The sequence below is a fragment of the Ahaetulla prasina genome, chromosome 2 (genome assembly GCF_028640845.1).
Source record: "Ahaetulla prasina isolate Xishuangbanna chromosome 2, ASM2864084v1, whole genome shotgun sequence".
In the NCBI taxonomy this organism is placed as follows: Eukaryota; Metazoa; Chordata; class Lepidosauria; order Squamata; family Colubridae; genus Ahaetulla; species Ahaetulla prasina.
In genome coordinates, this window is record NC_080540.1 from 280,080,039 (window position 1) to 280,092,297 (window position 12,259).

A 12,259-nucleotide genomic window follows, 5' to 3' on the forward strand; every position below is an offset into this window, starting at 1 on the left:
ACAAACCTATATTTGACACAGGAAGAAGCACAAGAACTTTGTTTGTCCTGGATTGGTGGATTTAATCCATTCTAGAGGAGCTTATTTTTCCAAAGATTAATCTTACTGGATGAGACCAGGGGTTGAGACATGCACAGGGAAGTTCATTTTTTCACAAGGCCTTGTTGCTTGTGAAGCACTCTTCATATTGCTCTTTAGTGAAGTAAAGTGGCCCTACAAGCACTACCAGGAGCTTTTTCCTAAGCAGTGAGGCCTAGAGCAGGAGTCTCCAACCTGGGCAACTTTCAGCCTGGCGGACTTCAGCTTTGCTGGCTGGGGGATTCTGGGAGTTGAAGTCCGCCAGGCTGAAAGTTGCCCAGGTTGGAGACCTCTGGCCTAGAGAATGCTGTGGTTGATTTAATAATATAAGTAGGGCAAACAGCTTTTCTGTGCTACAAAGTGCCTCATCTGAAGGATTGTCACAACCACATTAATTGTATGAGCTTTCCTTCATCTGGTAGCTTCTAGACGTGTTAAGAGTATGGTTCCTATTATTCTCACCAGTATCATTAGTCATGCAGATGGTGAATTCAGGGAGTTGTAACCAATACATCAGGAAGGTACTTGGAGTTGTAGTAAATATGTCGATGGGGTATCAGATTGGAAATTCTACATTGACCATCAATAATTCTCAAGGATTATTGTAAACTAGAGTTCTTTTATCCCTATTTGGAGATGTTGGACAGTATTTATCATTTAATGCTCTATTTTTATTTTGTCTTCCTAATCACAAGAATCTAAGAACTTTTATTAATACTCAAGAAACCTTCAATTGGATTATGATAATTTTTTAAAATAACTGCTTGTTTAAGAGCCTGAATTAGCTCAAGAAAAGTATAATACAGCAAAAGAGAGAGAAAGAGAGAAAAAGGACTTACATGTGAAAAACATGGTCTGAAAGATGCAGTACAGGCAGTCCTCGAGTTATAACCATTTGTTTAGTGACCATTCAAACCATTTGTTTAGTGACCATTTAGTGTCCCATTACAATGGGACAGAAAAAAATGACTTAAGACCTTTTTAAACACTTACAATTGTTGCAGCATCCTTATGGTCACATGATAAAAATTTGGACACTTGGCAACTGGCATGTATTTGTCAAGTGTCCCGGGGTCATGTGATCACCTTTTGCAGCCTTCTCAGAAGCAAAGTCAATGCGAAGCCAGATTCACTTAACAACCATGTTACTAACTTAATAACTGTAGTGATTCACTTAAGAATTTTGGCAATAAAGGTTGTAAAATGGGGCAAAACTCAATAACTGTCTTGCTTAGTAATGAAAATTTTGGGCTCAACTGTGCTTGTAAATTGAGGACTTCCTATAAACTTAATAGATTTTTGCCTTGATGGTGAGGGTACAACCTGCTTAGAGGGAGCAATAATGTGAGGAAACATATTCTGAAAAATGTATAGCACTGATCACTTTATTTAGTTTTCTGGGCCTATGGTCTAGCTTCAACTTCACAAGATAGGAATACAAGCCCTCACACAACAGCTCATTGTTTCACGACTGAAAGTGTAAAGATCTATGAAAATACCTATTGGGAGAAGATAAATCAAAGAATTAGATTGTAATTAAAGTATCAGTTTTCTCCAGTGAACCAGTATGACGGGAAACAACTTTGAGAAATTCCCAGAGGTTTAAGCCAGTGGTACTATGAATCCCCTTATGAATCAACACTGTGGAACTTGTTTGGTCCAGTGGAAAGCCTTCTGTGTACTCCCATTCTTCCTATGTACAATAAAATGGACCCAGAGTATTGTTGCAAATTATTAGACATGTTTACCTTCTGCAACTTGGTAGTAATTAATCCAAGATTTTTTAAAAAGTAATCACTTAGGTTTCTTTAAGGGGTTGGTTTTTTTTTTTAACTTTGTAGCAGCATAGTTTTTAAGGTGAAAACATTTAAAACATCTTAAACGACCATGCAAACCAATAAGAAAGGCAGCAGCAAAGTTAAACAAAATCTCTTTGTGAAAGGTAATCTCATCTTTGAAAAGAGTTAGGAGCTAACTTACTAAGAAGACACTCCTAATGAGAACACCCTGGTCTCTATGGCAACTTATGAGAACTGGAAATATTTCTTTTCATTTTTTATTCAAAATCTAAAGTACAGATAAACAGACCAGAACAGATATTCCTTCCAAATATGTAAAGCCAACTGGGTGATAGCAATACCAATAGCACTTAGACTTACATACCACTTTACAGTGCTTTCCAGCCCTCTCTAAGCGGTTTACAGAGTCAGCATATTACCCCCAATAATTTGGGTCCTCATTTTACCCATCTTGGAAGGCTGGAAGGCTGAGTCAACCTTGAGCCTGGTGAGATTTGAACTGCCAAACTGCAGGCAGTCAGCAGAAGTAACCTGCAGTACTGCACTCTAACCATTGTGCCACCGTAGCTCATGATGTCGGGCCAGTCACTCCCTCTCAGCCTAACCTGCTTAATGCAGTTGTTGTGGAGAAAAAAATGGGAGGAAGGAATACTATGTTACAGTGGGCCCCAGCCTTTTGGGCAACTGGGACCAGTTTCATGGAGGGAGGTTTTTCCGCAGACCACAGGTGACATGGTTTTGTGTGCTGCCTGCATCCCATGGATGAGGCTTCGCTTGTTTGTGTGCACCAGTTTCTGGCATGCCGCTGCCCAATGCTGGTCCAGGGACCAGAGGATAGGGACCCCTGCTGTATTAGGCCTGTTCGCCACCTTCACCTTAGCTGCAATTCCTATTGAAGAATCACTTGAACACCACTGACATTAGATCAGGGTTGTCAAACTCTATTTCATTGAGGGCTGCATCAGGGTAGTATTTGACTTTGGTGGGGGTGAGCTTGGCCGTGGCCGGGGTGGGCGTGGCCAGCTCGACATGTTTTGGGGGGGTGCCTGTGGTGGCCTGAGAGCTCTCTCAGCATAAATGGAGCTGGAGAGTGCCACCTGCGGCCCTCGCAAGCTCCGTTTTCGGCTGAGATGGCCTCCTGTAACCCTCTGCCAGTGAAAACGAAGCTTGGGAGGGCCGCACGCAGCCCTCCCAAGCTCTGTTTTCACTGGCACTGTGGGCCAGTCCTTCATTGTCTCCAGGGCGGCCCCACTGGCCAGATCTAAGCACCCTGTGGGCCACATCTGGCCCCCGGGTCTTGAGTTTGACACCCCTGCATTAGATAATATCAGTCAATTGCAAAAGGCAGCTTTAATACCATAGAACAACAGTATCTGCCTATGCCAGGTCCCTGGGAAGACTTGATAGGTAGATAAAAATGCCAAATCCAATACAAATATCTGGTTGACTGCATGTTGAACTATAATAATAATATAAGTTGTATCAGAGGCTTTCAGGAGTGGAATACAATATAAACACTATTAATTAATAATTGAAACAGTGCACTCTAGACATTCGGATGAAGTGGCCTAAACAGGAATTTTTGTCCTTGTACTGTATATTCATTTGATCCTCACTCATTCCCGAAAGGAGTAAATAGGAAGCCAATGTTTTGTTGACAGAAATTCACCAATAAGAAAAATGTCCTAACAGAAACAAGCTCACCTCACGATATATTTCGGTTCCTACACCTTTAAGCTTTGCATTAGCCGAAGGTCGCATTGCATCCATGGCAACTCCAGTGAGCCCTGCTTTTTTCTTTTTCTCTAGGGCCACATACAATTGGTACACAAGTTTGATAGCAGCTCCATGCTGCTCTGTCATTATGTTTCGGGCTACATTTTGGTCAAACTGTACACCCAGAAGTTGAAGGGTGGGCTCCATGCGAGAAAAGTTGTTAAGTTTTGCATTGGCAAGCCTGTTGAGACAATATAAAAAATTCTAAATATGTAGAATAGTAAAACTTTCTTGTGAGTTCATCTGCAAGCCTAATACCCCTTCAGTAAGCCTCATGCGTGGCATGGCAGCAATGGAACTAAGCAAAGTCAGATCTCGTAAACATGCCTGGTTTTCAGCTTTAATTCCCCTAAAATCTATGGTTCTTAGTTTTAATTGCTTATATAATCAATTGCTTATACAATCCATTGAAATGTAACAGGTTTTAAGTGGTAGCTTCTAGCCAAATTTACTTAAAAAACTAGGTAGGATTAAACTCTTGTCACTGTTTGGAGTAGACTACCAAGATATATTACAGTTGTAAACAAGAATAAGGGAAAAAATCTCAAACTCAGTACCAAACAATATTGTGCTCTTGCTGTGAAAATTACATGATTTTCTCCATATAATCATCAGGAATCTAGTGTGACTCAAAGCAGATTTTATCATTATACCATATAATAATTTATTTCCACACCATGAACTTGGTCAACAAGGCCATGGCCCATCAAGACCACTGTTCCATATCTCCAAGCTAATCCATATAGGAATCTAAAAAACAGAACAGAATCTTGCCACTGTATCTGAGGTGACATAAGCAGTCAGGCTGTTTCTGAAATTGATACTGTGACTAGTTATCTGGTGACACAAGTGAACCTCTTGTTAATCTATCACTTAGTATGGTAAAAAAACCCAGTACCTTCAGAATCTGCAAACTGTGAAATGCAAGTTATCGTCTTGCTATTGGGCTTGACATCAGAAATTAGCATTGTCACGCACCTCCTGAATTTCATAACTGAATCCAACCACTCCTTAATCTTCATACTGTCCTTCTTACTGGGACTGCTTCTTCACTTGATGTCTCCAACCAAGCAATGGCAAGAATACAAAGAGTACCTACTCTTTTGGTATCCTCCCTTTATATACTGGTGGAAATATGTTGGAGTATTGGCTTCTAGAAAGCTTCGAGCCCTGCTACGCTATCCAAAATTGCCAATGTAGAATTTATATGCCCTGCATCACTCTCACCTAAAGTGGCTTGTAAAGTCAGTCTTTCAGAGCAAAGGCAAAGGCCTAGAGACAGTTCAAGAAAGTGTTTTCTTTCAAAGCAGAAGCAACTATATGGAGAAAAATGCACATTTCTGCTTTGCTGGTTCCTTACAGATCATAGCAATCTCTGTGATAATTCTGCGGACATGAGTATAAACAAGGTATTCTTTTTGTAACTTTTAACAACTATTGGTCATTCCGACTATGGGTGCTGATTATTGTAGTTCAGAAAAGCTGGGCAGGAGACCACACAATCCTTTTCTGTTTTAGTGGGAAACTGACTGGGCAATGGCAAACATGGGAATGAAGGAAAGATTCTACATAAGAAGTGGGAAGGTCAATTGCCCAAATTCCCACCCTGTTCTCCAATACAAAGAAATGTTAATTGAACCTACTGTAATTTTATTATGATATAGTGTAGAGTAAATCAAAACATTGTTAGAACAGTATTAATACTACATACCTGCTTTGTGAAAACTGAGCAAAATCTTCTTGAAGTTCATACTTGTTTAGAAGTTCTCCAATGAGATAACCAGAAGAAAATTCTCTGGCGAAAGATTCTGTATCTGATTTAATGTCCAAAGGAAAAAGGAAAGTAGTTTGTTTACAAGTTGCGACTCTCCATTTGATACATAATCTTCCATTATTATCACGATGCATAGTATAACAACCCAACTTATCTTTAATAGCCTTGATTTATTTTTTTTTATTTCTGTTCGCTGCCTTGAATTCCCAGGCATATGGGCAACTATATACATTAAACAAACAATCCATCAATAAGCATTGGTTCGCTTGTCAGCATGTTAACATGGAATCTTCTTTGAATCTTCCAATAGATTTATGAAAATAGATAAGTGAAGAACTTAATTATGCACTCTCTAGCATGAAATAAATTGCATAATTTATCTTACCAACAGACTTTTTCAACATCTAAATGAAGAGTTTTAATAATATATAGCAATGTATGACCAGTTAGATCGCAGATATTTTCAACAATGACAGAGTTTTTAATGTACAACTTTCACTGGAAAAGTTGAGATACATTAAGAGATGAATCAGCCTTGAAATAGCCCATGCTGAAATATACACCACAATCAAACATCAGACCAGGAAATGTTTTATGACATTTTGTATTAAAATTTTAAATAAGTATTAATTATTCAAATAACATTAGGATAATACAAACAAATAATGAAAAATTAATATAATATAAAGTAAAAATGTGTAGTGTTTAGAATGTGGGGATGTCAGCCTTCCCCTGTTGACTAGACAGGAAACATGACCAAATGAGTTAATTCTACTGTATTGTAAAACTGCAGTAACAGAATCTTGTAAATCTGAAAACTACTTTGTGGTTTGGCTACTTTGGTCACAGTTTGATCAGCAAAAGCTACAGTTGGCTCTCTAAGTGCCTATGGATAGAATATCAGGCAGTATTCCAAATAATAAATATTGGCTAGGAAGAATCAACAAGGAAACAATTGTCATCTCACTCCCTTACCCACATGACTTGGCCCAAAAAATTTTTATCTATTTATTTATTAAATTTCTACCCTGCCCATCACACCTAAGTAACTATGGGCAGTTTTTTACAAACAATAATCTGTTATCCCGGGGCATCACTTAATTTCTAATCCTAATTTTTTAGCCTAGGAGCAAAATCTGATTTTAAGTAACACAAATACTAAAAAGCAGTGGTACATCTTCTTGAAGGTTTGAACAAAGAAATAAAAGCAAAATTGTAATATAAGCCTGAAGTGAGCCTAACACCAGTAAACAAAGGACCTCTCCCAAAACAAAACATAAAATCACTGCCGTGTGAACTAAAGTGAATCAAACATTGGATCTTCTGCTTCACCTCAGGAGGATTTCATCTCCAGTGTGGGTGAAACTCTGCTCTGGAGGGAAAGCATTTTGTAGCTAAAACATTAGGAACTATGGAATAAACAGATACCTACAAGAACTGCTTGCCCTCTGGAGTCCTTTTTAATTGAGAGAACCTAGCTACAAGTGCATCCCTTGAATCTGCAAAATCATCCTGGGTGATGAAAATCCTTCCCTTGTTTTCCTTATGGGAATTTCAGTTATGTAAATGGATTGCTTGAAAGGAACATCTTTCAAAGGCTTATAGAATAGAATAGAATAGAATAGAATAGAATAGAATAGAATAGAATAGAATAGAATAGAATAGAATTTTTTTATTGGCCAAGTGTGATTGGACACACAAGGAATTTGTCTTGGTGCATATGCTCTCAGTGTACATAAAAGAAAAGATACGTTCATCAAGAATCGTAAGGTACAACACTTAATGGTAGTCATAGGGTACAAATAAGCAATCAGGAAACAATCAACATCAAAATAAATCGTAAGGACTCAGGTAAGAATCTCTGTGTCCAAACTCTGGTAGAGATTTGTTTCCTTAAGTCAGAAGTGTGAAAATCACAGCTTCTCAGCAATTCTTCTATGGGTATCCAGATTGTTCCCCATCCCTCAAAGAGGGGAGGACCAAAATGGTTACCTTAAGACTTGTAGAATTTAGGCCAAATGGGTGACATTATTAGCATTTTCACCCTTTCCTGAGGGAGTCCTCAACCCACTCACTTTTGATATACAGCTCTCAACATACCACAGAAAAGCCCTGAAGCTGCAGTAATGGAACAGGCAGGGCTTTCTCCTCAAAGGCCCCTCATATTATTATCAAATTAATTTTATTATTATTATTTATTATTTTCTATTAATTTTTTTTTTAATCTTCCCTTGCAGCAGATAAAAAGACAGGCTCGGGCACCCGTTTTCCAAAGCTGTGGCAAAAGCAAAACACCAAAAAAAAAAAAAAAACCACCCCCCAGCACGATGGAGACCGTGGTGCCTCTGAGCATATCTAAAATGCCATGCACTTTGGGTGCTTTTCTCCCGCCCCTGAAGGAAAAAAAGCGAGGCTCGGTTTCAAGGGATAAAAGACACAATCTGTTTTGAGACGAGCTGGATATATATATTTGTTTTCTGAGGTTTTCGCGGGTGTTTGCATGTAGGTCCTTGGCAATTGCTCCCAGAAGCACGAAGCTGAAGCCTGAAGATGACGAATGAGACTTCGTCGAAACGTCGCCAAGACACTTCCAATTTTACGTGGGAGAGAACCCGAATAGCCAAGGACCTACATACATACATACATACATACATACATACATATATATATATATGTCTGTCTTGGCATTTTTGGGTCTTTTCCCGTGAGAGTATCTTGGCGACTTTTTGAGGAGGTCTCATCATCTTCAGGCTGGTGTCTTCGGCTTCATGCTTCTGGAGCAAAGAGTGGTCATATTTCATATATACATATACATATACATATATCATATATACATACACACACACACATATACACAGAGAGAGAGAGAGAGAGAGATATTCATATATATATATATATATGAATGCTCCCTCCTGTTGGAGGAGCCTGCGGGGAACCAGGGATCCCCCTCGCTTGGCGCCTCAAAGCAATGGCACCCCGCTTCCTCGGACTCACCCACTGTCCGCGAGAGCTTCACTTCCCGATTCAGCCAATCGCACAGAATGCCAGTCATGGCCGCGAGCGGCCGCAGTTCCGCGCCCTTTCCCCGCTTGGCTGGAGACCGGCTCGAGCCACACTCCGCGTCCCGTCACCACGGCAACCGTCCCTTTCGCGCCAGCATGGCTAAAAAAGAGGCGGCGGAGAGCGGCCCGCCAAGCAGCTCCGGGGAGAACGACGTGAGCTTGCGCAGACGAGCCAAATGGGCTCCGCTGAGCCCGGCTAGAGGGTAGCGAAGGTCCTGCCAAAGGAAGCCAAAGGACCGCGGTTTGTGGGTGAGAGCATGCGCAGTTTATAAACTTTATTGTGGCATCAGCACCAGCACCACCCCATCCCCCCCTCGGGATGATTTCAAATCGCTTTGGGAAGTCGGTTTTAAATCCCGGGTCACGAAACTTCTTTTAACTTTCGACTAATCCTGCAGTTGCTACGTCCCATTCCTTCCTTCCTTCCTTCTTTCTTCCTTCCCTCCTTCCCTCCCTCGCCTCCTTTGCTTTGAAAAGTTGCAGGGGAGGTGGAAAGTTAACCGGTATAATACAAAAAAGCTGGATCTCTTAAATGTCTGCTTTTGATGTGATCTGATCAGAAGAACAGGGTTGGAGGGGACCTCGGAGGTCTTCTAGTCCAACCCCCTTCCCCCTTACACATAACCCTCCTCTTAATTTGTCCCGGCAATCTGGAGAGATAAGAGATTGATCCAAAGTCAGTTAATAAGTTTCTGTTCGGCCAAATGCAGTTCAGCCTGGGTATTCTTAGAGGAGTAGTTCGGCTCCTGATCCATACCATGACTTGTTTTACAAATGTTTACTTGTTGGTGTTACATGAGCCTCTTCATAGTTGTCTACGGGAGGGGAATGTGAACTATAGTGAAGGAAGGATCTTCATTTAGACTGGCATATTTGAAACAGCTGATTCCTTCAACCTTAGAATAGAATAGAATAGAATAGAATAGAATAGAATAGAATAGAATAGATTAGATTTTTTATTGGCCAAGTGTGATTAAACACACAAGTAATTTGTCTTGGTGCATATGCTCTCAGTGTACATAAAAGATACCTTCATCAAGGTATAACACAACACTTAATGATAGTCATAGGGTACAAATAAGCAATCAGGAAACAATATCAATATAATAATAATAATAATAATAATAATAATAATAATAATAATAATAATAATAATAATAATAATAATAATAATAATAATAATAATAATAATAATATTTAAATTTTTATACCGCCCTTCTCCCGAAGGACTCAGGGCGGTTAACAGCCAGATAAAAATACAATACAATATACAATAAAACCCATTTAAAAAACTTATTCAACCTTGGCCAGATTAAAACTATAAAAGACATGATATAAAACCCCCATTTAAAATCCAATTTAAAGCCCATATTATGCCAGTCCTGCTCGGAAAAATAGATAAGTCTTCAGCTCGCGGCGAAAGGCCCGGAGATCAGGAAGTTGACGGAGTCCGGGAGGGAGCTCATTCCAGAGGGTAGGTGCCCCCACAGAGAAGGCTCTCCCCCTGGGGGTCGCCAGCCGGCATTGTTTGGCTGACGGCACCCTGAGGAGACCCTCTCTATGGGAGCGCACTGGTCGGTGGGAGGCATATGGTAACAGAAAGCGGTCCCGTAGATATCCGGGTCCTATGCCATGGAGCGCTTTAAAGGTGATAACCAACATCTTGAAGTGCACCCGGAAGACCACAGCTAGCCAGTGCAGCTTGCGCAGGAGAGGTGTTATATGGGAGCCACGAGTAAGGATACAAGCAACAGAGTTACAGTCATACAATCATAAGTGGAAGGAGATGGGTGATGGGAACGATGAGAAGATTAATAGTAGTGCAGATTTAGTAAATGGTTCGACAGTGTTGCGGGAATTATTTGTTTAGCAGAGTGATGGCATTCGGGTAAAAACTGTTCTTGTGACTAGTTGTTCTGGAAGTCAGATTTGCTAGTGCTGGATTTTTAAACCCATTTCTGAGTTTTATCCCTGTCTAAGTTTCTAGGTCTTTGAATTTTAAAATGTAATCTTTAAACCTGAATCATTGTGGTTTTGTTACCTGGGTTCTTCGTAAAATATCTGGATTTACTTGAATGTAAAACTTGCGGAGGTAGGCAGATTTAAGGAATCTCACTGGCCATCTTAATAGAAATTGGGCAGAGCCCTACAAAGTCAGAGAAACTCAAACTCTGCAAGCAATTCCTAGGAACATTTTCTTTCTATGGGGTGAGTTTTGGAAAGAGTTCTGTTTGCCTTTGTTCTCCTGCCTTAATAGATCTTCACCTGGAGATAGTGGAGGTGTGACCAATGTGAAGAAATTGGTTTAGATTGCTGTAAGCAATGATACTGTTTGTTTTGGCTTACAATGAGGCATAAGCTCAACTAGTGACTCCTGCATCTTTTTAATGTATTTCAATGAAGGTCTTTGTGCATTTTGTCCTCTGCAGCCTGTTATGGGTAGAAAATACTGATTTTGATCTACAGCAATCTAGAGGAAAGAGGTGAGCTGGAGAGGATTTGGAAATCTTGATTGTGAAAATAATGGTGCATTGTCTATGTCTTATTTCAGTCCCACTGAATTCATTTAGAGAGCATTCTGCAGAATGAAATTAGTGGGTCTCCTAACAGACCTAATGGAATGGGTACAGAGCTCAGTTTCAGCAGGTTCTGACCAGTTCTGGAGAACCGGTAGCGGAAATTTTGAGTATTTCAGAGAACCGTAGTAAAAATTCTGACTGGCCCCATCCCCATCTATTCTGTGCCTCCCAAGTCCCAGCTGATCAGGAGGAAATGGAGATTTTACAGTATCCTTCCCCTACCACACACCCCAAGCACATCCACCAAGCCATGCCACGCTCACCAAGCCACACCCACAGAACCGGTAGTAAAAAAATTTGAAACCCACCACTGAATGGGTAGATTGATGGAGAGAATCATATCTTCCCTGACTTCTTTGCTTCCATGATAAAAACAATACATTGGAAGAGGATCCTATAAAAATTGGGTCTCTCTGGAAACTCACATCTCACATTCCTCAGTAGCATTTGCCAAGCCTATGAATATATTGGGATCAAATGAGCCCTTTTAAGCTGCTTAAGCACTTAAAATCAAGGCTATATAATCCATTTATGAATAATAATCTAAGCTTCGGTCTTAATATGTTGAGCTGAAGTGTTCCTCTGAAGGACGGTGGCACAAGTGTTGCTTGGCAGTATATTTTTTGAATAGGAATTTTTATTTACTTATTTGCCTTGATTATGTAAAAAAAAAAGATGGAAGGTGTTAGCATCCTATCTACTGGGTTTCCCCGAAAATAATACTCAATATTATATTTTTTTGGGGGGGGCTCCAAAATATGTATTGGGGTTTATCTTTTGGGAAACACAATAACAGGGTGATCAGCCCGGCTGAGCACCCCATCTCCCCAGCATGTGCACAAGAGATGGCGAGCATGCAGGGGTTAACAATATCTGGCAGCAGCTGCAGCCCACCGGCCCTTTGGTCGGCATGCTCTGGAGTTGCGCAGCCCGCGCAGCTCAGGTAAGTTGATTACCTGTCCAAGCAGCAGACGAAGGCAGAGGCTTGGGTGAAGGCAGGTGATCTAGATCCGCTGCATGGGCCACAGGAAAGCCAAGATTCAAGGGGATAGAGTGGGCAGATGCCTGTGGGAGGCTCGTCTTCACACAGCGGCACTGGCAGCAGACCGAGGCAAAGGTGTGGGGGGGCGGGGGGAAGGCAGGCATCCGGATTCACCACGCAGGCTGCAGGCAAGCCAAGAGTTATGAAGA

General features: G+C 40.8%; 2 protein-coding genes across 3 annotated transcripts in view; one reads left to right on the forward strand and one right to left on the reverse strand.

Moving 5' to 3' along the window:
* SPEF2 (sperm flagellar 2) overlaps window positions 1-8,734 on the reverse strand; it is an 82,279-nt gene extending 73,545 nt beyond the window's left edge. For both annotated transcript variants that reach the window (XM_058170139.1, XM_058170140.1), the window contains exons 1-3: window positions 8,422-8,734; window positions 5,365-5,467; window positions 3,582-3,834 (exon numbers count right to left, since the gene is read on the reverse strand). In XM_058170139.1, the coding sequence (XP_058026122.1) occupies window positions 3,582-3,834; window positions 5,365-5,467; window positions 8,422-8,479 (414 nt within the window). In that variant the 5' untranslated portion in view covers window positions 8,480-8,734. The remainder of the gene's footprint in view (window positions 1-3,581; window positions 3,835-5,364; window positions 5,468-8,421) is intronic.
* The window catches only part of PRLR (prolactin receptor), a 262,479-nt gene that overhangs the window by 56,702 nt on the left and 193,518 nt on the right, over window positions 1-12,259 (forward strand). The gene's annotated exons all lie outside the window — the stretch shown is intronic.